The sequence below is a fragment of the Grampus griseus genome (assembly GCF_964374135.1).
Source record: "Grampus griseus genome assembly, chromosome: 9".
NCBI classification, from domain to species: Eukaryota; Metazoa; Chordata; class Mammalia; order Artiodactyla; family Delphinidae; genus Grampus; species Grampus griseus.
The window spans coordinates 92,034,788-92,059,299 of NC_139003.1; the positions used below are offsets into that span (position 1 = coordinate 92,034,788).

The window sequence follows — 24,512 nt, forward strand, 5'->3', positions numbered from 1 at the left end:
TACCTTGTTTTCTCAAGATTATCAGCACAGAAGGCTAAGTGATGTCTAGCTTGCCTCTATATCATGACTACGTGGCTGAGGACCTGACAGCATCCACTTTTCCTTATAACAAAGTGTTGTACTTTATTTAATCAAAAAGCAGGGCCACGGGTTTTACCTGCAAGGTTCATTCAACTACTGTTGATTTCCTCTGATGCTCTAGAATAAAAACATTTCAATCTACCTTCAGTAAATCTCCAGGTGACGTTAGCAAGCTCTCCCAGGCAACCGTAAGGAAGAGATTTAGTGATACATGTACAGCTAGGAAAACAAAACTCTGTTTTAAATTCACACAGAATTTGAGGATTTCATTGCAAGTTGAAATTTGGATTTTAGTGTGAGGATCCTCTCAGTATCATTGGTTATGAAAGACAGACTTAAGTTTTTTTACTATAATAGTTGACATCCTTAAGAAAAAAGATACTTAAATCATTTACATTTAAAAGGTAATATACAGCGAATTCCCTGGTGATACAGTGGTTAGGACTTGGAGCTTTCACTGCCAAGGGCACGAGTTCGATCCCTGGTCGGGCAACTAAGATCCTGCAAGCTGCTCGACATGGCCAAAAAATAAAAAGTCTCTTATTTTTAAAAAAGAGAAGGTGATATACAAGTTACTTAGGTGAACACAGAAGGGAGGAACATGGCATGCTACTCAGAATTCTGAGAACTCATTTTGATCTTTTTGAGATCACAAAATCATATACATTTTAAAATATTAAAAAGTAGAGTTTCTGTTCCTTCTCAGCTCACATGAAGATAACACGTTAAAAATGGGGATAATGTAGACTTGTTCCTGCAGTCCAAACCTAGAGGAATCAGAAAGTGTTAAGAAGGAAACTGCTCGGTGCTTTGTGACCATCGAGAGGGGTGGGAGGGAGATGCAAGAGGGAGGAGATACATATATAGGGATATATGTATGTGTATAGCTGACTCACTTTGTTATACAGCAGAAACTAACATACCATTGTAAAGCAGTTATACTCCAATAAAGATGTGGGGGGAAAAAAAAAAAGAAAGAAAGAATCCATCTCAGAAACCAAATCTGGTACCATAAACATTGCTAGAAATGTCCCAAATTTTTTAGAGAAGTTAAGCAGATTATTTTTTAATTCTGAGTTGTGGATTAAGTTAATTGTTTTATGACTTAAATATCTCCATTGTTCTTCAATGTAAGTATCCTTATGCCAGCTTCTACATGATTTAACAATATATATGAATGAATTCATCTGGCATGACTGTGAAACATATTCCTGATAAGGCTGTACTTCAAAAATAGCTTTGAGGGACTTCCCTGGCAGTCCAGTGGTTAAGACTTCGCCTTCCAATGCAGGGCTGTGGGTTTGATCCCTGATCGGGGAGCTAAGATCCCACAAGACCTGTGGCCAAAAAACCAAAACATAAAAAAAACAGAAGCAATATTGTAACAAATTTAATAAAGACTTTAAAAATGGTCCACATCAAAAAAAAATGCTTTGTAATTAAAAATTCCAAACTTCATACTATTGGCATGAATTTTGAGTTGTTGATCTTAGAACAGGACAGTTGGAAAATCATTATATTAGTGGTTTGTTTGTCATGATAAATTAACATTTTCCCCGTACCAAATTTGAAGTACTAGATAAATATAAGTACATGTCACACATATTATACGTGTATATTTATATATTATATATATATTGTTATATATACATATTATATATATATAATATGCATATACTTTGAGGGACATTTAAAATAGGAACCAGAAAACTATGAGAAACCATAGTTTTCTCTATGGAAGAGTACAGTGGCCCTCTATGCTAACATCTATCAAAACCTGCCTGATGGGGCTTCCCTCATGGCGTAGTGGTTAAGAATCCGCCTGCCAATGCAGGGGACACAGTTCGACCCCTGGTCCAGGAAGATCGCACATGCCACGGAGCAGTTAAGCCCGTGCGCCACAACTACTGAGCCCGCGAGCCACAACTACTGAAGCCCACGTGCCTAGAGCCCATGCTCCTCAACAAGAGAAGCCACCGCAATGAGAAGCCCGCGCACCACAACGAAGAGTAGCCCCCCGCTCGCTGCAACTAGAGAAAGCCCACGCACAGCAATGAAGACCCAGCACAGCCAAAAATAAATAAAATAAAATAAATTAATTTTTTAAAAAAAGCTTAAAAAAACCCTGCCTGATGGTTGGGGTAAGAGTGCAGATTGGTCACCATGAAAATGAGGATGCAATTTTATGAGAAAGACTCATCAGCATAATTCTAATGAGTTATGGTCTTTGTCGTGACAAATGAGAAATTCAGTGGTCTCACCCTAAAGAACATTAAAAAACAACATTACTAAGAGGAAATTGAAAAAGTAATACATGGTAGAGTGATGAGGACAACTTTTTTTCTGATTGCAGGTAGATAAATAGTGCATGCAAGTATCAAAATACATTTAATTTTGCCACAACACATATTCTCTTCACAAAAAGCCTATGAATCATCCTGGACTCGTGAGACTGGGTGGTGATAAACAGATGCCTCTTTAATGACACCTGGTGTGGCTTCATTCCCTCACCCCCCCTTTTCTTAGAGGCTTATTGTTTATACTAATTTAAATTCAGCTTTACAGCCTGAATGCACTCACAGCACCAGGTGATGCTAAATGCATGCTGCACTTTATTTTTGCTTTTTGCTTTTTCTTTTCCGGAGCAGAAAAAGGTTTATTGCTGGGCCAAGCAAGGAGAACAATGGCTTGTGCTCAAAAACCCCGAATTCCATGCAGCGCTTTCTTTTTTCTTTTTTTTTTTTGGCCACACCCTGTGGCATGTGGGATCTTAGTTCCCTGACCAGGGATTGAACCTGTGCCCCCTGCATTGGGAACACAGAGTCTTAACTTCACCACCTCCCACTGCTCCAAAGAATTGGGGATAGTGGAGATCACTGGTCCCTGATTTAGGTTTTTTGCTGTCATTGCTGTAGCTCTTTTTTCTCTCATTTGGGAAGAAATATATAATAAACAGTTCATAGGTCCAGGGCTTCATTTAGGAATGTTTACTAAAGCTTCTAAGGACCAAAGCTGAGTCAAACTAAAAGGTGTGCTCCCAAGCAATAAATAACTTTAATCTGATTTAGTCACTTAATCTGGCATCAACAGGCAAAAGCAGAAATACTTCCCCACATTCTAGGTATGTTTTTGCTGGCATCAAAACTTAAAGTCTTAGGCAAAGCCTTGTAAAGGCTTATAATGTTTGTCTCTCTGCAAAATGATGGCTTCACCACAGTTGTGATTCTCTCTTGCAGGGAAAAAAAAATGTTTTAGCAATTCCACAGTGTTGGCAGCTGCAAAGAAAATGAAAAAGAACTCAGTTTAATTTGTAGTCACTGGGGAATAGAGAAGAGGGATGATGAAAAGAAATGTTTCCAGTTCATCCTTAAGAATTTGTTTTCTGACACATGGAACATCCTACTGGACAAACATAATGAATATTATAACGACAATGTAAAATCTCTGAATAGATTTGGAAATTGAAGCATTAGATCATATTTATAAGCACTTTCATTTCTTCCCATTGAAAATAACAAGTTGAAACCAAAGCCGTGATGGCTTGAAGGCATTTGCTTTTGTGTGAGATGTCACCGTTGTTCCTGTTATAAATAATTACAGACTGAAATATACATTTGTTTTTATTCCAATTAGGACTCAAGAGATAGGAAAATCATAATATAGTCACAGATAAAGTGGGGGACTTTGAGAGCATGGTGGAACCCTGCAGTGAATTCACGTGCATCCTTGTGGCAGAATCAAGATGGCAGAGGTTGACTGTGATGTGGTGCTGAGGAGGAACATTGTCCTGTGAAAACTGAAGGGCATTCCCCACTGTGTGCCTGTCATTCCTGCTCTGCCGTGGGAAGCGAGCAGTTTCAGTTGTGTTCTTGGGGACCAGATGTCCCGAGGGATTTTCTTCCCCCCTACCTCCCTCCACCATAAATAACCCAGCCCTTATTAGGCCTTTTAGCTATCTTCTTTTTCTTTTTTTAAAATTTTATTTATTTATTTATTTTTGGCTGTGTTGGGTCTTCGTTTCTGTGCGAGGGCTTTCTCTAGTTGCGGCGAGTGGAGGCCACTCTTCATCGGGGTGCGCGGGCCTCTCATTGTCACAGCCTCTCGTTGTGGAACATGGGCTCCAGACGCGCAGGCTCAGTAGTTGTGGCTCATGGGCCTAGTTGCTCCGCGGCATGTGGGATCTTCCCAGCCAGGGCTCGAACCTGTGTGCCCTGCATTGGCAGGCAGATTCTCAACCACTGCGCCACCAGGGAAGCCCCTTAGCTATCTTCTTTTTCACGATCAAAGTTATTTAAAAACAAAATTTAGGATTGTCAGATATTTCTCAGACTCCCCAAATCTAGAACAGTGCCTGGCACATAATGGGCCCTCAGTAAATAGAATGTAACGATCAAATGTTCATAATATTTGTCTTCTTCAAAAATCATTTTTAAAAACTAACACTTTTCAGGAGAATATAAGAACCTATTTCAATGAAGGGTGAATTCAGCCGTCCAATAACACATCTGAGTATGCAGTCAGTCCTCAGAAGGAGGGACCTCGGGAGATTCCCTCAAGTCATTGACAGTTACAGAAAAGAGCAGACAGGACTCCTGTCAACAGCAGGGGTTTTAGTGGTGTGTAAACGTCTGCTGTCTTGACCGTCTTCACTACTGGGAGCCTAGGCTTTCGTTTTCATTAGCAGGTTGCAGGTGCCATATTTGACGAGATATACAGAATGCTCCTATTAATCCAAAAGACAGGATCTTCATGGGTTCAGATAGCTGGATAATTCCCCAGTCTTCTACAGTGGGAATGAGAGCAGCGTGGTGTGGCCCAGTGCTGGGCACTGGGATTTGCTGAGTGAGTGGTGGGTGAGTGAACATGTAAGTGATCAATTTGTACATGAGTAAATGCACAAATAACACGCCTAATTTTAAACCATTCAGAATAAAGCAGATAGAGACAGATAGGTTTGCCTACCTTTTCCAGGCAAAGTTGGAGGTGGGTTTTTTCCCCCTTTTGCTAGAAAATTGCATCGAAAATTCTGCCAATATGTCTGTATTATCCATTCACACAGGCATACTTTTAATATGCAAAGTATTAATATTTGTATAAACAACCAAACTCACATACTCCAAGCCTTTGGGTATATGCTAACCATATGCAATACATTTCCAAGGAGAAGACAGGCATAGAAGAAAGTGGCAAGCTCTCTGTCCATTTCCAAAAAGATCTCTCCAAATTCCACTTGCTTTGCCCAAGGAGAATTGCATTCGCGGTGAGAGTCTTGCTTACTTGCGTTTTGCTGGAAGAACCTCTTTTCATCACTGAGTATTTCTTTCCAATCACAGATGAAGCCAGTCAACCTTTGGTTCCAACATCATGCCCAGTGAAACCTTGAGCTAACGTTTAGCTAAATTTAGTCTCCCCTCTTCTGTCTTCCTCATCCCACCTTCTAGCTGCATAAAAAGTAAGCAGAGCAGTAAAGGAAAAACAATGCCATAGAGAAACCAAGAACCCCTAGATAATCCAAAGCTTGCCAATATGCTGTTCAGTGTAGTAAATACATAACTCAGGTATAATTTTAAAATTTGTGTTGATGGTGGGTCCCTATACTGTGTTTAAGAAAAGGATTCATTTCCTGGGCACCGATCCCCGTCCACCAGCAACTCCAGGAAAAAGCCATGCGGGCAGTTACGATGCCTCCTCACTTCTTTCTCATTTCCATGTAATATCAACTTGTATAAATTTAACTTAATCTTTTGATTATACTCTGGATCAAAGCTTTTGTTAACACTTGAGTGGGAACCCAAACAAAAGAGAAACTAGCAAATCTCACACATACAGTAAAATATTTAAGAACAGATATGATGCATCTTAAAATTTTTAATTAAAACAAACAAAACAAATGAAAAGCACTCCCCTCTAGAGTGTTGAGTTTGCCAGATTCAGTTGTAGTATTGTTGTAGTAGGAACTGTCCACTCTTCAGAACAGGGCTACAGCTGCTAACTTCATTTTGTCAAAGGACTCGAGAAAGATTCAGGTCCAGTAAGAATGATCATTGTATCGTTGAGTTGATCCTTGCCTGGGAGGCCTGTCAGTTCCCTGAGATGTGGAGTTCCTTCCACGATGTTTACTGCTAATGGGCTGCATAACTAGGGTTCATCCTGTGCTCCATAAGCAAACTGTTCCTGTAAAACACCTTTGGAATTGACATTATTCGTCCCATCTTACATCACTGAGATCTACTAGAATCCTTTCACCCCTGCCTCGTCATTTGTAAGTGGAAAACAAAGGCATACACATTAGATTTTTTTTCTTTCTCAACAATTAAACAAAAGACTGTTTTTGCAGTGTGTTTGGGAATTTGGGGTGAGTCTTGGGTTTCATTAAAGATGAGAGAGGAAATGGAGACCCATAAAAGCACATCATTACTATACCTTGGAAATACTGCTGATTACTAATGAGGATAATCTTGCTAACATAGCTGTCAAATGACCATGTTGAAGTGGTCCTGACCCTTCTGACCTACCTTCTCCTAGGTATCGTTCACTATTTTCTCCTTTGGCGTGCACCGGCTTTCCCTGTTAGATTTGTCAGGTGTTCAAAAGCTTCAGAAGAACTTCAGCGACTAAGGCGTTTCAATAGTATCCATTTTTAAGTCTGGAAACGTCAACAATCAGTGCTATAAATAGCAGCAGCTCCTACTTCTCAGAAATAAGCCAAATTCATAGTTTATGGGAAAATGTATATTCTGCTCACAGTTTTGAATTCTCCACCTCTGGTAGCTTGTTAAATTCTCTCCTCTTTCCTCTGTGTCCTCCTCTTGCTTCCGTTTCTCCTCTATTTTTCAAGCATCCTTAGCTAACAAAGTTGTGACACTGTGATGCACAAGATCTCCTTTTTCAGTGTTATTGATTGACCTTAATAATTAAGGTCAAGATGGTCCCCATTTGTACCTGCTTTTAAAATCAACAGATAGCAGTGGCTTAGAAAATACTCGCTGATATTCATGAATGAGGTCACGTTTAATTTAGCCAAGTTACTTAAATATAGGCCCAAAATGTTTAGATTTAAAAATGTAAAGGTCACATTTGACTTCCCTTGCACATGCAATGGTGAGTTAGCCCAGAGGAGTGGGAGACTGGGAGACATAAGTTTAAATTCCTTTATGCAGTAATTTATGATTATCAACCCCCTTCCCATATAAGTGGGGAAAGAGGGCAGAACTGTTACTTGGGGGACCTCAGCAGAGGCTCCCACTGTCCCTTTCAACCTTCCTGGTGGCCATAGGCCCTCCCCTCCTCCTGGATGAGAGCGAGGGATCTTGCCCCATGACTGCTTTTCAAGGAATGCAGTCTCCTGTGGTCACTTTAAATTGCAAATAAGATGTCCAGTCCCCTGACAAAAATTAAAACTTGGAAACTAACAAATTTCGCCACCACCAGCGGTGCCAACTGGGCCTCCTTCCTGCTATTGCCACCGTGGAAAAGGGTAACCCAGTCCCTCTTTCTTCCCCTATTGGAATGTCTCTCCTTTCCTCAGCCTGCAGACTCTGTTTCTGACAGGTCAGGTTGAGGTGGGGAGAGGACAGATGGGGGGAGTAAGAATGGCCCCATTTTGCTGAGCACGATGGCTTCTGCTCTCTGGGCCGACAGGTGGCTCAAGCCAACTCTCGGGGGCACGCTCATGAGGTCTTCCCAGGCCCCGCTGGGACCTTCCAAGGGCACATCTTCCAGCTGCCCACTCCCCTCTCAGGGCTTGGTTTTCTCCAAGTCCACTCCTCAGGGCTGTCTCCGTGATGCTGTCCCAGTACCCATGGCTCAGGGGGTCCTCTGGGACAAGGATTTTAAACGGCTCCTACCCATGACAGTGAGTCCAGGGAAACACATGCATCTCACTTATCATTAGGAGCGTAGCTGGTGCCAATGCACTGAAGCTCCGTTTCCTCTCTCTCTCTTCTTCCCCTGCTTCCTCTCCCTGCCTTTTTCTCTCCTCCCCTGTCAGCTCTTAAAGCCACTGCTTCTCACCTCTAGATTCTTCGGGTGTGTATACCCCAAATTGAGGAGACAGTACTTATTCAAGCGCTTTTATTAATGTTGAGGAGAGGAGAAAGCATCCCATGCCCCATCCCTGAGAGGGAGGAAGACGCGCAGAATTTCAAAAGTTCTCTTTATCTACCCTCGCCATGAGTGCCTGAGTTCTGGGATTATCTGACTGGTTTTCAGAAATGTCTTCTGTAAAAGCATGAAGATCTAGTCCCTCCTTGGGAGCGAAGCACCTATTGAATCTTGATGCCTCCACCAAAATTCCCAACTTTGCATTCTGTGACAAGACAAGAAAGATGCCACTGGTAAAGTCTTTTCATAGTGAAATTATAACATCCAGAAAAATTCAAAAAAAGCTTTTTTTCAACTTAGTGCAAAAGCCCAGGAATTACCACAAAAGCATGTAAGAAAAATGAAGGTATGAACAAACATTTATGGAATACCTCTTTGATTGTTAGAGCACCGTGTTGGGTGCTTTGCATATGTTAACTTAATTAGTCAGCACAAGAACCTTATAAAGTGTACATTATTATTTCCATTTTATTGATGAGCAGACTGAGGTTCTAAGAGGTGAAATAATTCACCAACAGTTTCCCACTAGTTAGTGGCAAAGCCTAGACTTGAACCCAACCAGTGGGGAGATTTTTTCCTTTCTCTCTGTGTGTATTTCTCTCTTAAACATTATTAAGAAAAACTACCTTTAATGGCTTTTAAGAAGCTTTTAGGGGAGAGGATTTTTTACTGTTGTTATTGCTGTTTTTACAGCATCAGTTTTCATGCAGATTATCCTTCTCGTAATGTGAGTCAGTGACATTTTAAAGATCATGACACCTCCAATTCTTTTCTCTTGTCTGTGAGTGTGTTTCTAAAGTTGAAGCCAAACAGTAGAGGGATCTTAATTCTAACTGACAGTGAGAAACATTGAGCAGGTGGTTATTCTCAGAGGTGGAATACTTATCAATACCCATAAAATAAGCATTAAAGCATACGCTGTAAAAAGCTCTTTCTTACAGTTACTCATTAAGAAATTGTGAGTCATCCATTTCTTGCCAGTAGGTCTAAGATAATTTGTCTCATGTCCTGGCCTTTAGTTATGCCACATTCAGACACACCACCATTTCCTATGCCCATACCCTTGCCAGATATTATTAATCAATCAAGGCACTGTTTCTTCCTGAACCTGGAACCTCCAGAGCTCCAGGAAGCCATGGCCAGTTGATTGGTGTTGCCTGCAAGATTAAATCTGTTTGTCCTTTGTTGAGTGTCTTCCTCTAATTCAACTCTTTCATCTGCTTATCCTCATGCCTTTACTATCTCTGGTTCGGGTTCTCCAATAGAAACCCTCTAAATATTCACACTTCCATCTTGGACGCAGCTATGTGCAAGAAGGCACTAGATTGCATGTCACAAAAATAAATTTTGTTTGGGAAATGGTTGCATTCTCCTACTCTTCCTGGATCAACATCCTAATCAGAGCTGCCAACATAACTCTAAGTGAGTTTAACCTTAAACCTGGGAGCCCATGAGACTGAAATGAACGTATTATATAAAGGAGACAAAAATCCTCCCTTGGAGGAAGAGAGAACAGTGACTGTGACCAGACCAGAAAGCGAGGGGAAGGAGACTGTTGATGGCTCACTGCCAGCTCCTCGGCTCTCAGATGCTAGAAGCTCTGTGTTCGAGAATGGACACAGTAGTGCCCCGTGTGAACAAAAGCCTCTTGACCAGAAACTGTTGAGCTTACACAAATATTGGGCAAAGAATCGCCTCTGCTGATGGACTGAAAGCCCTGCAAAGTCACCGATTTCCAGCATTGACAGGTTTCGTCTTAAAGATATGTGCAACAGAATTACTTGTCACATTGACATCTGTAATCACATTCTCCGTGGCAGAGTTTAACAGCATGTCATAGACTATTATGACATGTGGTGCATCAGACAACTTGTCTGGTTGCCCTGGGCTTCTGTGATACCACCCTCAACTGCTGCTGATGACACCTGCACGCCAGCAGTGAATAAATTGAGCACCCGTTCACCTCCATCAGTCATAATTCGTCCCTACTGAATTCCTCAATTAGACTGAGGTCCACACGGGCATCGTAATGATCACATGGTAACCCAAGGCGTTACGTGGCTCTGAATCGCTGGGGGTTGCCACAGTCACAAGGTAGTCTTTATGGTGGGGTAAATTATAACTACTACTGAATAACGATAGCACACTGAAACATAACATAAGCCACCTTCGTTCTTATGAAAATAGGGAGACGTGCTAATGAACACTAGTAATCGTTTTAGTGATTGTTTTTAGTTGCTCTTACAACACGGACTTTATTCTCCATTGCAGTTTATGCTCTTAACTCCTATAAGCAAAGAGACAAGTGAACATGAACTGCAACAACCAAATAAGTCCCCTGTCAGAGAGGCTGGAACTCTTCTAGGTAACAGATTATCATTACAATACCATCTTCCTGGTTAAAGCGTTCATCAGAGATGAATCATTACCCTCGGAGTCGGGGCAAAGTCAGAGGGGATCATTGCAAACGATGCCTGTGCTATTTGCTGTGGGATTGATGGGGCAGTAACTTGACTCAAAATTTTCTAATGTTGCAACCTAGGCATAAAATAGGCCATGCTTTTTGAACTGAAGGGGAAGGTGACGAATCAAGCAACCCCTGTATGAAGGATTCATTGAAGCCTTTTGCTTCACACTTGGATGACTACAGTAGCATCCTAGCGACTGATCTCCTGGTCTGTAGTCTCTCGACACTCTAGTCCATTCTCGCCACATGGTCACATTCCCAGCTGAAACAGCTCCACTTCAGTACCCTTCCCCACGGCCCCCCTCAAAAACCATTCATCGGAATCTCTTGCCTGGAGGGAATTTGACCCTTCCAGGCCGACCTGTCACTTGCCCAATGTCTGAACCCTCTTTTGCCTGCAAACTAGTTAACTCGCCACCGCCATGTTTCTCACCTCTCGTTTGGAATGGATTCTCTGTCTTGCCAAATCCTCACCTAACCTCCAAGACCCATGTTCTGCTCCCATCTCTTCTATGAAGTCTTCCAAGCCATCCATCTTCATCTTTCTTCCTCTGAAATCACTCATTCGGTCCCAGTATTTTTCTGAGCACTGACCGCATGAGTAGAGAGATTTTTATCAGCTAGTCCTTGCCACGCGTTTGGTGTATATCATTTCTCCTTTGGATTGTTAGAATATTTGCATGTGACGTGCCTGTCTCATCGCCCCCTCCCCTGCCCCAGTTGGATCTTCCTGGTGCCTTACATAGAGAAGGGTCTGCAGGTACCAGACTGCTCGGCCAGAGTCCTCAGCGTCTCAGGAGAGCTGGAATTTGTCTTGCGTGTCCAGTGCCTGCATCCGGAGTCCCAGCGTAGTGGCCTTGTTTGCTCAGTGACATGCCCTTCCATCAGGACGTCTCCTTGCAGTAAACCCCTAGCTCTGGGAACCAGAAAATCAAACTCCAAAAGCTAGTCCCAGAACTACAAGTGTTTTAAAAGCGTCCTCTTTCTATCTTTGCCCTCAAATCGCCTTTTCAAACCTCAGTTTTGATTTCCTGATTTAGTCGCAACATGTGTAGATGCAAATATTTCCCTTGAATAGCGTAAGGCCTTTCATTTAAAATCTGAGTTTCCCAGGTCAAAGAGCCTCCCATCTTGCTGCCTGGATTCCTCTCATTTCCTTGTTGGAAGTCAGAGTCCGAGGAGGAGTTTCCGTGCGACCTGTGGAAGCGCTGAAAGGAATCGGAGCCGCCTAAGCAAAATTGGCACATCTGACAAGTTTTTCAACAACACAGTGTGTGACCGTCTCCACACTTGGATACATGGGAGCAAATGAAAATGGGCGAGTTGTAAGGCATTGGGGAATATTAGAAAATTCCCCACAAAGCACTGCCACGTGTTTGACGTGCTGAGATGATGATCCCAACTCCCCTGAGAGAGGAACAAAAATGAAAAATGCTCAACTTCACGGAAGCCTTCCTGACTTTAGAATCACCCTTCCTGCCCTGCCACCTCGCAGGCATAACCTTCCTATGAAAGTGTTCCCTCCGTCAGGCCGTTGCAGGTCCCTCTGGCTCTGACACTAGCACTGTCCTGCCCTCTGTAAGTGATGCTAGGGCCCAGGAAAGAAGAGAGGAACGAAGGGGGGGGACACAAAAAGTGGCGCCATGTTTTAATGTCACCGTGCAGTATTGGCAAGTGAGGCTGCACCTGGGGAAGAGGCTGGTGAGACGTTCGCGTTTGCCTTTCTTCTTCTCTCCACCCAGAACGCAGGCAGAGCCTCTCATTACCGCCAGGTGAGCACCGACTCGTGTCAATCTCGGGAGCAGGAAGCCTCGCCTGCATCACAGTGTGTTCGGTAGCTGTCAGGCGCCTTGCCTCCCTCTGAAGCCTTCTCCCAGGCTAAACACGCTGACATCCTGCCTAAAATAGAACCCGCAACCCTGCCACCTAAATGAATCCAGCTTCCTTCCGTAGGCTTTCAACTGGGCCCAATCAGGTGGAGCAGGGCTTCCCAGGCCCAAGATATGAGGAAGCCAGAGGCGATGGGTCAGCCTCTGAGCTTTCACACTGCACTGGGGGCAAGGGGGGTTGTACCTTTCATGGTGCAAGTGAGGAACGCGGAAGTAGCCAGCATCAGAGTAGGACAAGGAGGCTGCTCCCCGGCCTCCCTGCCATTGCCTGTGGGGTCACAGGAACAGCCTTTGCATCCTGGGATGCCTAATGCGAGACCAGTCATCAGTAAAGTACTTACGTGCCCTGACCTATTGACGTGGATGCCTCCTGTCCTTGCGGCACGGATGGGACACGCTCGTGGCCAGTGCTGCTGGGGGGACAGCGCAGGCCTGCTCAGTGAGGCTGCGGAGCTGCAGACTCCCTGCGGGACCGCTGACCACTCTCACCTAATTACTTGACCTCTATCGGCAGCCATTGACAGCTGCCGTGGAGACTAGATATTCGCACAGCTCCTTCATTAGCGCCTTCCCACAGGGGCTTTTGTGGTAGAAACATGGCCTGCCAAGTGAGGAGGGGGGCGTCTCTCCATCCTGATCTTTGGCACTGAATCCTGTGGTCTCGCAGGTCCTCTGCAGTGCCAGCTGTATCTGGAATCCAAGGGACAGCTGAGTCCGGAAACCATTCCTTCCAAAGACAGTTATTGAGAAGCTGCGTTCAAAGCCCTGCTTGGGGTACTGTGGGCATAGAAAACGGTATCGTTTATAAACTTAGTCTACAATTTCCCATCTGGTGGGAAATTGCGAACAGGATGCAGGGCCTTTCCTAAGAGCAGGTGCCCTCCTGTGTCCTCCCTGTGGTAGGAGCCAGGTGACATTTAGAAAGTGAGCACATGGGGGGCCAGACCTGGACTCCAGCTCTGCCACTTGCAAACTCCTCCCTGACCCTCCACTGTCTCATCAAGTAACAAGGGGCAGGACTAGGGCCCACAGGATTGAGCTGTTGTGAGAATGTGGAATGAATGGAAACCGTATCCACGAAAGCACTTCCTAAGGCAGTATTATTAATGTGTCGCGGTGGCCCCTAGGCCGAGTCACCACAGTTCACATCTGGGAAGCGGCCCTGGAAGACGACCAGCAGAGCAGAGCTGCGTAACCACCCTGTGGTACCTGGAGGGAAAGCGTGCAACCCAAGCTCCACAGCTTTCCCCAGGAGAGTCCATGACATTGGGAAACGGAGATCACATTTTCTTTATTTACAGATCAGATTTTTGTTTTTCTCCCTAACCCAAAGCAAGCTTACAGATTAGATTTGTCCGTGTCGGTGGACAGGGACAAACGTGGTCCACAAATGTGTTCAGTGTTTCCAGATCTTATAAATGCCTCAGCTCATGCTCCCTTTCTCCGTAACATGGTGCTCGGATCCAGCCAGGCCTCTCCGCACCATCCCTTCACGGAAGACAGAGGCTATCAGATGCAAAGGACAGCCTTCCCCTACCTGCCACAGAAGCCTTGGCCTGCTAACCTTTAGGGCCACTTTAAAACACATCATTTAAAATGCACTTTTAGGACTTCCCTGGTGGTGCAGCAGTTAAGAATCCGCCTGCCAATGCAGGGGACATGGGTTCAATCCCTGGTCCGGGAAGATCCCATATGCCACAGAGCAGCTAAGCCTGTGTGCCACAACTACTGAGCCTGTGCTCTAGAGCCCACGAGCCACAACTACTGAGCCCGCACGCCACAACTACTGAAGACCATGCACCTAGGGCCCATGCTCTGCGACAAGAGAAACCATTGCAATGGGAAGCCCACACACCACAACGAAGAGTAGCCCCCGCTTGCCGCAACTAGAGAAAGCCTGCATGCAGCAATGAAGATCCAACGCAGCCAAACATTAATTAATTAATTAATGTAATTAAATCTATTTTAAAAACTAAATGAAAAATAAAATGCACTTTTAAAACATTTTCAGCCCTCGGTAGTCATTTCACCTCTATTTTGAGTTTCAAATATTCGTTTATGACCCCAGTTCTCTCCAGCCTTCAGAAAGCTTAGGCTCCTTGACAATGCTGTAGAGGAGGTGGCAGCGCTGGGAATGGACTCCTGTGTCCCTGACTCCAGGACCCAGGCTCTCAACCACTGTGAGCACCGGGGTGCTGCTGGGGCACCGTCGTCCCGCTGGGGTGTCAGGGAGCTGGCCCCCGACCTTGAGAGAGTTACAGAATGTCGGGGAAGGCAAGGAGCGATGGAAACTGCAGGGGAGACCCGAGCAAAGGAGAGGATGGAAGGGAGCACACTGTGTGTGAGGGGCCCTGTGGGGAAGGGGTACGGCTCCCCAGCCAGACGAGGGCCTGCAGTGCGTGAGGAGTCTATCCCTTGCTTCGGAGACAGAGCAGGTATCTGTGCTACCCTGGCAGAGTTCACATGCTTCTGCCCTCACTGATGCTTGATTTTTTTTTTTAATTTTTATTTTATATTGGAGTAAAGTTGATTTGCAGTGTTGTGCTAGATTCAAGCGTACAGCAAAGTGACTCATAGACATATACATGTATCTGTTCTTTTTCAGATTCTTTTCCCAGATAGGTTATTACATAGTGTTGAGTAGAGTTCCCTGTCGTGTACAGTAGGTCCTTGTCGATTATTTTATATATAGTAGTGTGTATCTGTTCACCCGTGATTTTATTTTTATATAAGATATTTTCCCCTTCCCCCCACGCACTCGGTCCATGCGTGTTTCTCCTTCAGATGCTCATATCCTCTGCCGCTTTCTTCCACACCCGCATCTCCGGATCTGTTCAAGGATTATGAACCAGCTCTCAGGGAGCCTCTGATAGAGGCCAGGGCATGAGTGGTCTTCAGGTGCATGTGAAGACCCTGAACAGAGCCCGGAACCTCACCTGTGGGCCTGTCTCTTGCAGATTATTGGGACCATTCCTCTGATGCCGAACCCGGGGCCATCAAGCCAAGCAGCGAGCGGCGCTCAGGGCCTTCAGGTGCAGCCGATCACCCCCCAGCTCCTGACCAACGCCCAGGGCCAGATCATCGCCACGGTCATCGGGAACCAGATCCTGCCAGTGATCAACACCCAGGGCATCACGCTCTCCCCCATCAAGCCCGGTCAGCAGGTAAAGGCTTCACGTCCAGGCAGCTGTGGCTACCTGGACACCTCTCCTGACCGCCCTTCTTCTGTTTCTTTTCAATGAAAAGTCATTTTTAAATTAGAAGATATTTAATTCCACTAATCCTAACATATCAATACTTACAAAAAGGCAAGTAGCTTTATTCTTCATTATTAGTGAATATGGGTGATAACTATTAAATAGCTGCTAATCTACAAATATGAATATATTCAATTATAACAGAGACAATGGCCTAAAATTCAATAGATATGTGTTCTTATTTATCTCTGCTTAGCTGATACTTAACTTTCAATTTTCAAAGTGGTCAAGAAGAAACCAAGACCACTTATGTCTTAACTGTAAAGGGAAAAAAAAAAAAGTATTAAACACCAAGCGATCCCAACCTGATGCTTCTGAGAATGCTGCCTACACATTAGCGAGTGGGGGCTTCCCTGGTGGTGCAGTGGTTAAAAATCTGCCTGCCAATGCAGGGGACACGGGTTCAATCCCTGGTCCAGGAGGATCCCACATGTCGCGGAGCAACTAAGCCTGTGCGCCACAACTACTGAGCCTGTGCTCTAGAGCCCACAGGCCACAACTGCTGAGCCCACGGTGCCACAGCTATGGAAGCCTAGAGCCCGTGCTCCGGAACAAGAGAAGCCACTGCAACGAGAAGCACACGCACCACAATGAAGACTAGCCTCCGCTTGCTGCAACTAGAGAAAGCCCGCGTGCAGCGGTGAAGGCCCAACACAGCCAAAAATAAATTAATTAATTAATTTTAAAAAAGTAATTATCTTTAAAAAAAAATTAGGGAAAGAAAAATAGGAAGTTCCAACTGGTAGAATTTCATTAAAACCATGACAATCCAGTTCATTTTTTCCATTCAAATATCAATCAAGCACTTTCCTGTATGTTATACTAGAGGCTGGGTACACAGCTCTGAATAAGAGAGACATGGTCCCTGACCTCATGGAACTTCTGATTAATTCAACAAACCTTTTTTGATAACCCACTCTACAGCAGGCCCCTGCTTAATAAGAAACAGGGGTAAAAGAGTGACGCTTTCTGGTCTTAAAGGAGCTTGTAGAGGACACAGGTACATGAGCACAGTCCCTCTGTGCAATAAAACAATGTCCTGGGACCTCCCTGGCGGTCCAGTGGTTAGGACTCTGTGCTTCCACTGCAGGGGGCCCGGGTTCGATCCACTGCAGGGGGCCCGGTAAGGGGATTAATATCCCATAAGCCATGCAGCATGGCCATAAATAAGTAAGTAAATAAATAAATAAACAAGCAAATAAATAAATAAACCAGAATGTGCTGTAACAGGACAGATGCGCACAAAGTTTAGTATCATCACAGAGATGGGAGTGACCAACTTTGTCTAGCGAGTTTTGAGTCCTCACAGAGAAAATGGTTTGGAACTGAGTCTTGATGGTTGAGTAGGAGTCAACCAGGTAAATGATGGGTCAACAACCTTCCAGGCAGTGGAACCAGCAGGCACAGAAGCAGGGAAACATGAAGGAGGACGGAGTGTTGAGAAACAGAAGGAAGGTTCCTGTGATTGGAATGTAGAGGAAGTCTGAGGACAGGCATGGAAGGGGCTTCATATTCAAACTGAAAAGGATGGGCTTTGTCCCTGTGTGATTTGAACACATTACACATCATCTTTGTGCCTTGGTTTTCTCATCTGTAAAATGGGGAAATGCCAGCACCTACCTCACACAGCAGTTGGGAGGCCTCTCTTACTCCTGCTGGTTCTCGCTCTGAATCTAAACCACTGCCTGGGGAGCCAAGGTCCCCACCACCCTCTTCTTCCTCAGCTTCCTCTCAGGCAGTGGGACGACAGTCCCTGACGAATGTATCGTGAGGACTTCCACCCTCACGCCTTGCCCCCATCTCTCAGCTGTTTTCTTTCTTTTACTATTTACAAGATTCCATTGTATTCTCTACCTTCTAAATAGTTCCCCCAAGGGACTTCCCTGGCGGTCCAGTGGTTAAGACTCCACGCTCCCAATGCAGGGGGTGCAGGTTCGATCCCCGGTTGGGGAACTAAGATCCCACATGTCACGTGGTCAATAAATAAATAAATAAATACTTCCCCCAAATAAGGCAAGATTCTCCATGTTTCACTGGCTTTTTAATCCCTAGTTCCGTCTGTTCAAACTTATGTTCAAAATTATCTCTGGGGGCGGAAATGAGAAGGTCAACCTTTTTTCATACAATCTGCTAAGAACTGTTTTCTGTCAGCAAAGCCAAGTTGTAAATTGCCAAGAAGATGAGGATTATTTAGATATCCACAACATTTAATACAAAGTAGCTCTCACTCTCACCTTGAATTTCTAAGGAGGATGTGTGGGTGATAGACCATCGCTGTTACATAAGATGACAGCTCTAGATTTGGGGTAGTACAGTTTCGATCCAGAAGGACCTAACCAAGAAACGGCAAGTAAGAGGTGGGTGTGGTGTCACTCCTCAAATAGTCGCCCACAATCAACATCATGAATCCATTTCCACAGTCTCTCCCATGAGCACAGATGCACCTCAGAAGCTTCCTCACAGCACCTGTTGGCCCCTGGAACGAAACCTCATTACCATGGTGGGAACGTCTCATCCTCTGAAGGTCTAATCTCCACCATCGTCCTTGTCACTGTAGAATCAGAGATCTAGCAACTGGGAAGAAACAGCCAGCCTCTAGGGGATGTGCCTTGCACCTCCAACTCGTGTCACTTACAACCAGCCTCCCAGAGAGCAAGACTCAACTTGCACGTATAGAAGCGTGCATCTCTCATATATGTACGTGCTGAGAGGAAACGTGTGCACGGCTGAAAAGAGTGACATGCAGACCTTCCTGAATCCTCAAGTCGCGGCAGAGGCCCATGGGCCCGTCCCGTTGTTCAAGGCATGTGCCAGTGGTCTATCCAAGTACCAGAAAGATCAAGGGAACCGTTGAGGAAGCTGGTGAGAAACGTCAGGAAAATTGCAGCAATCAGATGAGTGACTATTACTGTTTCTTGGCATCAGCTCTGATTGAAACACCTTGGAATGTGTAGTAAAGTTAACAAGTTGGGTGAATCGACAGGAAATGCTCAAGTCTGAGTCCCAGATATAAAAGTGGGGGTTCTGAGGAGAATGGATCATAAAATGCCCAGAGTCCAAAAGTAAAAAGCTCACAACTGGAGGTATAAGGATAGTGGTCTTCAATTTTTTTCTTTAAATATTACCCTTTACATTGAAGAAGTATAATATGGACAACCACTAAAAAATAAAGGATTTCTATCGTACAGTAGAGAAGTTTCTCAGTTTATTTTTTTTTCATGTGATTTATGACAAATGCTTGATCTCACAAGAGCATAGCTCCAACAGTAAAATATGTCATAAATTACAGGAGCAGAGAGTTCCCTAACTCATACTCAGAGGTCCAGTTTTATGGAGTGAAGTACAGAGCTCTTGGGCCAGACGACATGGGGTGATTTGTTTTAATTTAATAAAAGTAATTGCATCTTTAATTTTTACACCTGCCTGCCACTAATTAGAAGAGCCTGAATAAAATCTGAGTGAAGAGTCAACCAGTCTTGATGATGACTTATTCCAGTGATGAAAGATTGAGAACCTGCAACGTTGTCATCTGAAATACAAACAGTATTTTTTTTTTAATATATACCAGGATCTGATAGCCCTAGATATCACATCAGAGATCCTTGGTGAGCAATGCAAGCCAATAAGAGTGAGAAAAGGACTAGATAAAAATGAGAGACAGAGAGAGAGAGGGGAGTATCTTTCTGTGCATGAAACAAATTACTTAATACAGAATAGTTGGCGGGAGCTCAACTATTCCCTCCATGGGACTCTGCAGCTTCAAAAGTCAGAGTCACCCAGGTGCCCGGGGTTTGCTCTTACTATCCTGTGACTGTGAATTAATGATTTCTTCATGAGCAGCACAGACATCATTTTGTGTATATTTATTCTTTCTCTGACTAAATCCCAACAAAAGTTAATGGGAGGGTTTTTTTTTAGTGTCATTAAGGAAATAGAGACATTTGAAAGGGAAAATGTTCTAATTTGTAAAATCAAAGCATTGAAATTTTTCAAAAATTAAATACCGTAGCTGTAATGCTTGGAGACTACCACCCATGAAGGCACTCAATTGTTCTTCAAACTGTAATCTTGATGCCAATAGGAAGACAAAGCAAAGTGGTTTATTTCACTTAGCTCTCTAAAATGCCATATGATTCTCCAAATCCATCCATTTTTTTCAAGTAAAAAAAATGTACTCACTTCCCTGTTTTTCCCCAGCCCTTACCTGGATCAGTAGTCCCCAGTTTTTTTTGGAGCCACCCAGAATGAGACACACACGAGGCATTTCCACCCACAAGGGATCTAAAATAGCGTAGGGGTTTCCTGGACGGATGAAACGTGTGTCAGTGACCCCAATACAAAACAGATCTTTGACCTTCCAGCCACATATCTGGGCATCTCACCTCTATGGTCTCCCCTTATCCCCCCCCCCGCTGAGCTCCCTGCACACCCTGTGCCCCTGGCCTGGAATGCCTCTCCCACCTCCTGTGTCTGGGAAGCTCCTGCCACTGTCCCTCTGCCCAGGATCCCTCCTTCGTGAAGCTTGCCTGTGTCATTCCCTCACCTCTGACTTCCCCTTGCTCCGTTCACTGTCATCAACCTGTACTGTCACTATGAGTCTGTACCTGAAAGGAGGCTGAGACCAGACTGATTCAGCCTTGCTCAGGACCCCGCCCACGCTGGGTGCTCCATCCATCATGTTCAAATTTAATTGTTGCCAAACCATAGTGTTTCCTTGTCCGGGACGCCGGATCCCAGAGCCACGCTCCCAGGAGAGCCCAGCCCAGGCCCTTCTGTGGCTTTCCAATTCTGTGTCTTCTGCATTTTCCAGTATGTTCCAAATGAGCACCTGCCGGCAGCCTGGGGATACCTTCCACACAGCGCTGTCTTCTCTAGTTCTCTTTTCTCTCTGTCAAGCCCTTCCTCTGCACTAAGATCTGACTCCTGTCCCATCCCTGTCCCTGCTGAGCCCTGCTTGTGTGCCCCAAGCTTGCGTGATGACTGCCTTGGCCTTTGCTGCCTGTGTCTGGGCATCGGCCCCGAATGCTGCTCAGGTTCTGATTCTCCTCACTTCCTCACATCCTCATGGTGGCTGGAGGAGTGACACTGTTCTCAGTTCTCTCTCCTGAGACCATTAGAGCTTCTGCCATACCTACTCCCCTGCAGGCAGGAGGGGCCTATGATGGAGCCTTACACCTGGGGCTCTGCTTCCTGCTTACAGCCTCAAGAGATGCTTCAGAGCCATGGAACTGAGCCAGAGGAAACCCAGTAGGTCTCCTAAACTCTGCCAGAAGGATAACTCCCTCCATACTTTTCTAAACTTCCTGCAGAGATAACTAAAATCTCCCTTGGGTATCATGTCTAGAAAATTTTTGATAACTGAAATCTCTAGACTTAAATGTCTAGAACATGATACCCAAGGGAGATGGTAGTTATCAAAATCTTTCACAATTTTAGTCCTCAAAATTTTTCAGTTAGATTGTCCTGAGTTCAACCCTGAATCTTTCAGTAAATGTAACACCTGTGCAGTTGTCCTGTCCACGGTACAATGACACTCAGGTATTCTTTATGCCCTCCTAATTAGTAAAGGTTCTTATTAAACTCGGGCTCGGGCTTCTCTTGTCTAGACATAGTAAGTCCACTTTCTTTACCTTTTGTGTAGGAGAAGCTCCATCCAAAACCTTGGGTGGTCCCTCAACCAGCAACATTATCTTCACCTGGGAACTTGTTAGAAATGCAAATTCTTGAGGCCCACCCTGGACCTACTGCACCAGACACTGTGGGGATGGGGCCCAGGGCTCTGTATTTTAACAGCCCTCCAGGTGATTCTGAAAGCCCTGAATCTTGAGAACCACTGATTTCATTTCTCTGCCAGCTATTATAAGGGACCCAGTACACAGAAAAATGCCAGCCATTGCAGAGAAGGAGGGAGAATCATGATGTCTTCCCGCACACTCTGGCTTCTTCTGCTAGAGCCCTCGGGGTTGTACTCATTTTCTCCATAGCACCACAATGGGGCTTTAGCTGGGGGTTCTTTATGCCTCCCTGAGATATTTATAAAAGCCCAGGTCTCCTCCATTTTGCCTCTGCGTGTTTGGACAGTTTCTCCTCCCTCCCCCATCAAATGAATTTCTCTATATTTAATCCCATTTGAATTTTACTGTTTATGTGGACTGACTTTTCCGTCTCCTCTATCACATTCTGGTTCTGCATTTTATCCCATTTTCCACCCCCACTTGCTTTTATGTCAATCGTGAATTTAATTAGAAGATGCTTTATTCCAGAAACTAAAATATTATTAAGGATATAGTGTGTTACACATAGAAGGTATATGAGGAGCAGTGGCACAGACGATCAAGAAGGACTTCAAAGTGTGCCTGTATCTATTTTTGTTGAATATGTTAAACATCTCCAGCAGTGCCAACTAACACAAACAAACCATCGAAGGCAGCCTGTGAGAGGCAGCAGGAAGTATAAAGCTTTTCAGACTCAATCCTGTGCCTCCCTGTTTCTCACTGACTGTGTGGGATGGACATCGTCCTCTCCTTCCTTCTCTGGATAAAGCAAAGCCCCAGGCTAACATGAACTGCCCCTTCACTTTCCTCTTGTGTGGACTCTCCGTGCTCTCAGCCAGTATTAATCTGCTAGAAATGCCATAACCATAAAATCTTGATTTTTGACAACTAAGAACCTTTCAGAATTTTTATTGGTTCTGAAGTGTCTGGTTGAACTCTGGAGGGTAAGCAGGACCCCAGTGTCCTAAAACATGCTTATTTTCTTTGGAAGAAATACATCTTTCCTAGATTCTTAGATATCTTAGATTCATCTCTCTAACTATGTAGACATAGAACAAACCCCTAAAAGATCTATTTTACTTTCCTCTAGAATCCCTTCTCCTGCGTAGCTTAATGCATAAGCCATAGCTTGCTTGAGTGACTCCTCAATGAGATTGCAGCCTAGTCATTTTACTGAGTTGTGTCTGAGGAAGAAAAATTTTAATTGATTATTGTCTTTTCCAGTTCCTTGATGGTACTTTGCCACACCCAGGGCCAGTTTTTATTGATGAAATGGTAAAACCGAAGACTGGCTCATTCAGTAACTCCAAACTGTACAAAGCTTTTGTCAAGTAACAATATTTAGAAGGACAACTCAATAGGCTAGAGGGGGTAGACTGACATGCAAATATCCATCACAATTTATTAGGCAAATTAAAAATAGATTTCATCTTCAGTGTGCATTCCTACAGAATAAAACTTACTGGATTCAGTTGTTGATTATGTGCTCAGCAGACTGGCTAATTACTTTAGGCAGATGCTTGATGCATATTAAATTGGGTTCCGTGTCAATTACAACTGTCTTCAGTTCACAGTCTTTGCACAGTGGAGTAATAATAAGGCTGTTCACTTGAGATGTAACTGCAGACAATTCTGGAGCGGGACACCCTGGCATCCTGGAAAGAGCCCTGAACTGTGAGGCGGGAGCCTGGATCCTAATGTTCAGCAGACTCGTGGCCTAGGGACAACCATTTACTTCCTGTAATCACGCCAAGTGTCTCTGCCACATAGAGATACCACGTGAATGGGAGAAGCAAAAGCATCACCACGGGGAACCAGAGGGGAAATAGCTCCTGAAGCACATTTCCAAAGTAGCACTTGACTAACAGTTGTTTGAAAGTAAGATGTTAACTGATGGTTAAAAACACTTTAGGGAATTAGAAAGACTGACAATCCCAGGTGTTGGTGCCGATGTGGAGCAACCGGAATTCTCATACGTTGCTGGTGAGACTGTCAAAGGCTACCACCACTTTGGACATCAGCTTGGTAGTTTCTTTAAAAGGTAAATAGGCATTTATGGTATGACCCAGTCATTTCCACAATTCCACTCCTAGGTATTTACATATAAGAAATGAAAACACAAGGTACACACAGAGACTTGTACATCAGTGTTTATCACAGTTTTCTTCATAACAGCACCAAACTGGAAATAACCCAAATGTCCATCAACAGATGAATGGATAAACAACCTGTGGCATAGGTATACATACAGGTATACGCTATATATAGTATTCAGCAATAAAAAGGAATGAGCTACTGATACATGCAACAAAACAGGCGAATCTCAACAACGGTATCTGAGCAAAAGAAGCCAGATGCAGAAAGAGGACATGCCATACAATTCCATTTTTAGAGCCATGCCAAATGGGTCCATTATGGCAGAAAGCCAGGAGGTGAGGGAAAATTGATCGCAAAGGGGCTTAGGGAATTTCATAGAATGATAGGAAGGTTCTGTATCTTGATTATGTGGTGGTTTCACAGACGTATACATTCGACAAAACTCATCAAAATGTTTGCATTAAATGGGTGTATTTTATTATGTGTAAATTATATCTCGGTAAAGTTGAATGAGAAATTGAACACACACTGGGAAAGCAGGGACAAGTGTGAAGTTGAAACCTCCCGGGCTGACTCTTAGATCCCGAGGAGGTGGTCAAAGGTCAGTGCCTGATTTTGTGTAGTGGCTCTTCCACCAAAGTTCAGGGCTTGGCCTGATTCTGCCCCCAGTCTGACTACCTTTTATAAAAACCTTTTATAAAGACCTTCCTACACCTCTGGGAGTGTGAGGATGGCTATGAAAGCACTTTGTAAAGTACTCTGTCCAACCAACAAAGGTGGCCACTGCTGAGGCTACCTGTGCACCTGTGCTGGGTCCTGGGCTGCCCTTTGTGTCAGCTTCCTA

The 24,512-nt window shown here is 44.3% G+C and overlaps 1 protein-coding gene across 1 annotated transcript in view; it reads left to right on the forward strand.

The window, feature by feature from the left end:
* The window catches only part of POU6F2 (POU class 6 homeobox 2), a gene marked incomplete at both ends in the record, with an annotated part of 451,154 nt that overhangs the window by 412,345 nt on the left and 14,297 nt on the right, over positions 1-24,512 (forward strand). The window contains one exon of the mRNA XM_082662333.1: positions 15,498-15,704. Within this exon, the coding sequence (XP_082518459.1) occupies positions 15,498-15,704 (207 nt within the window). The remainder of the gene's footprint in view (positions 1-15,497; positions 15,705-24,512) is intronic.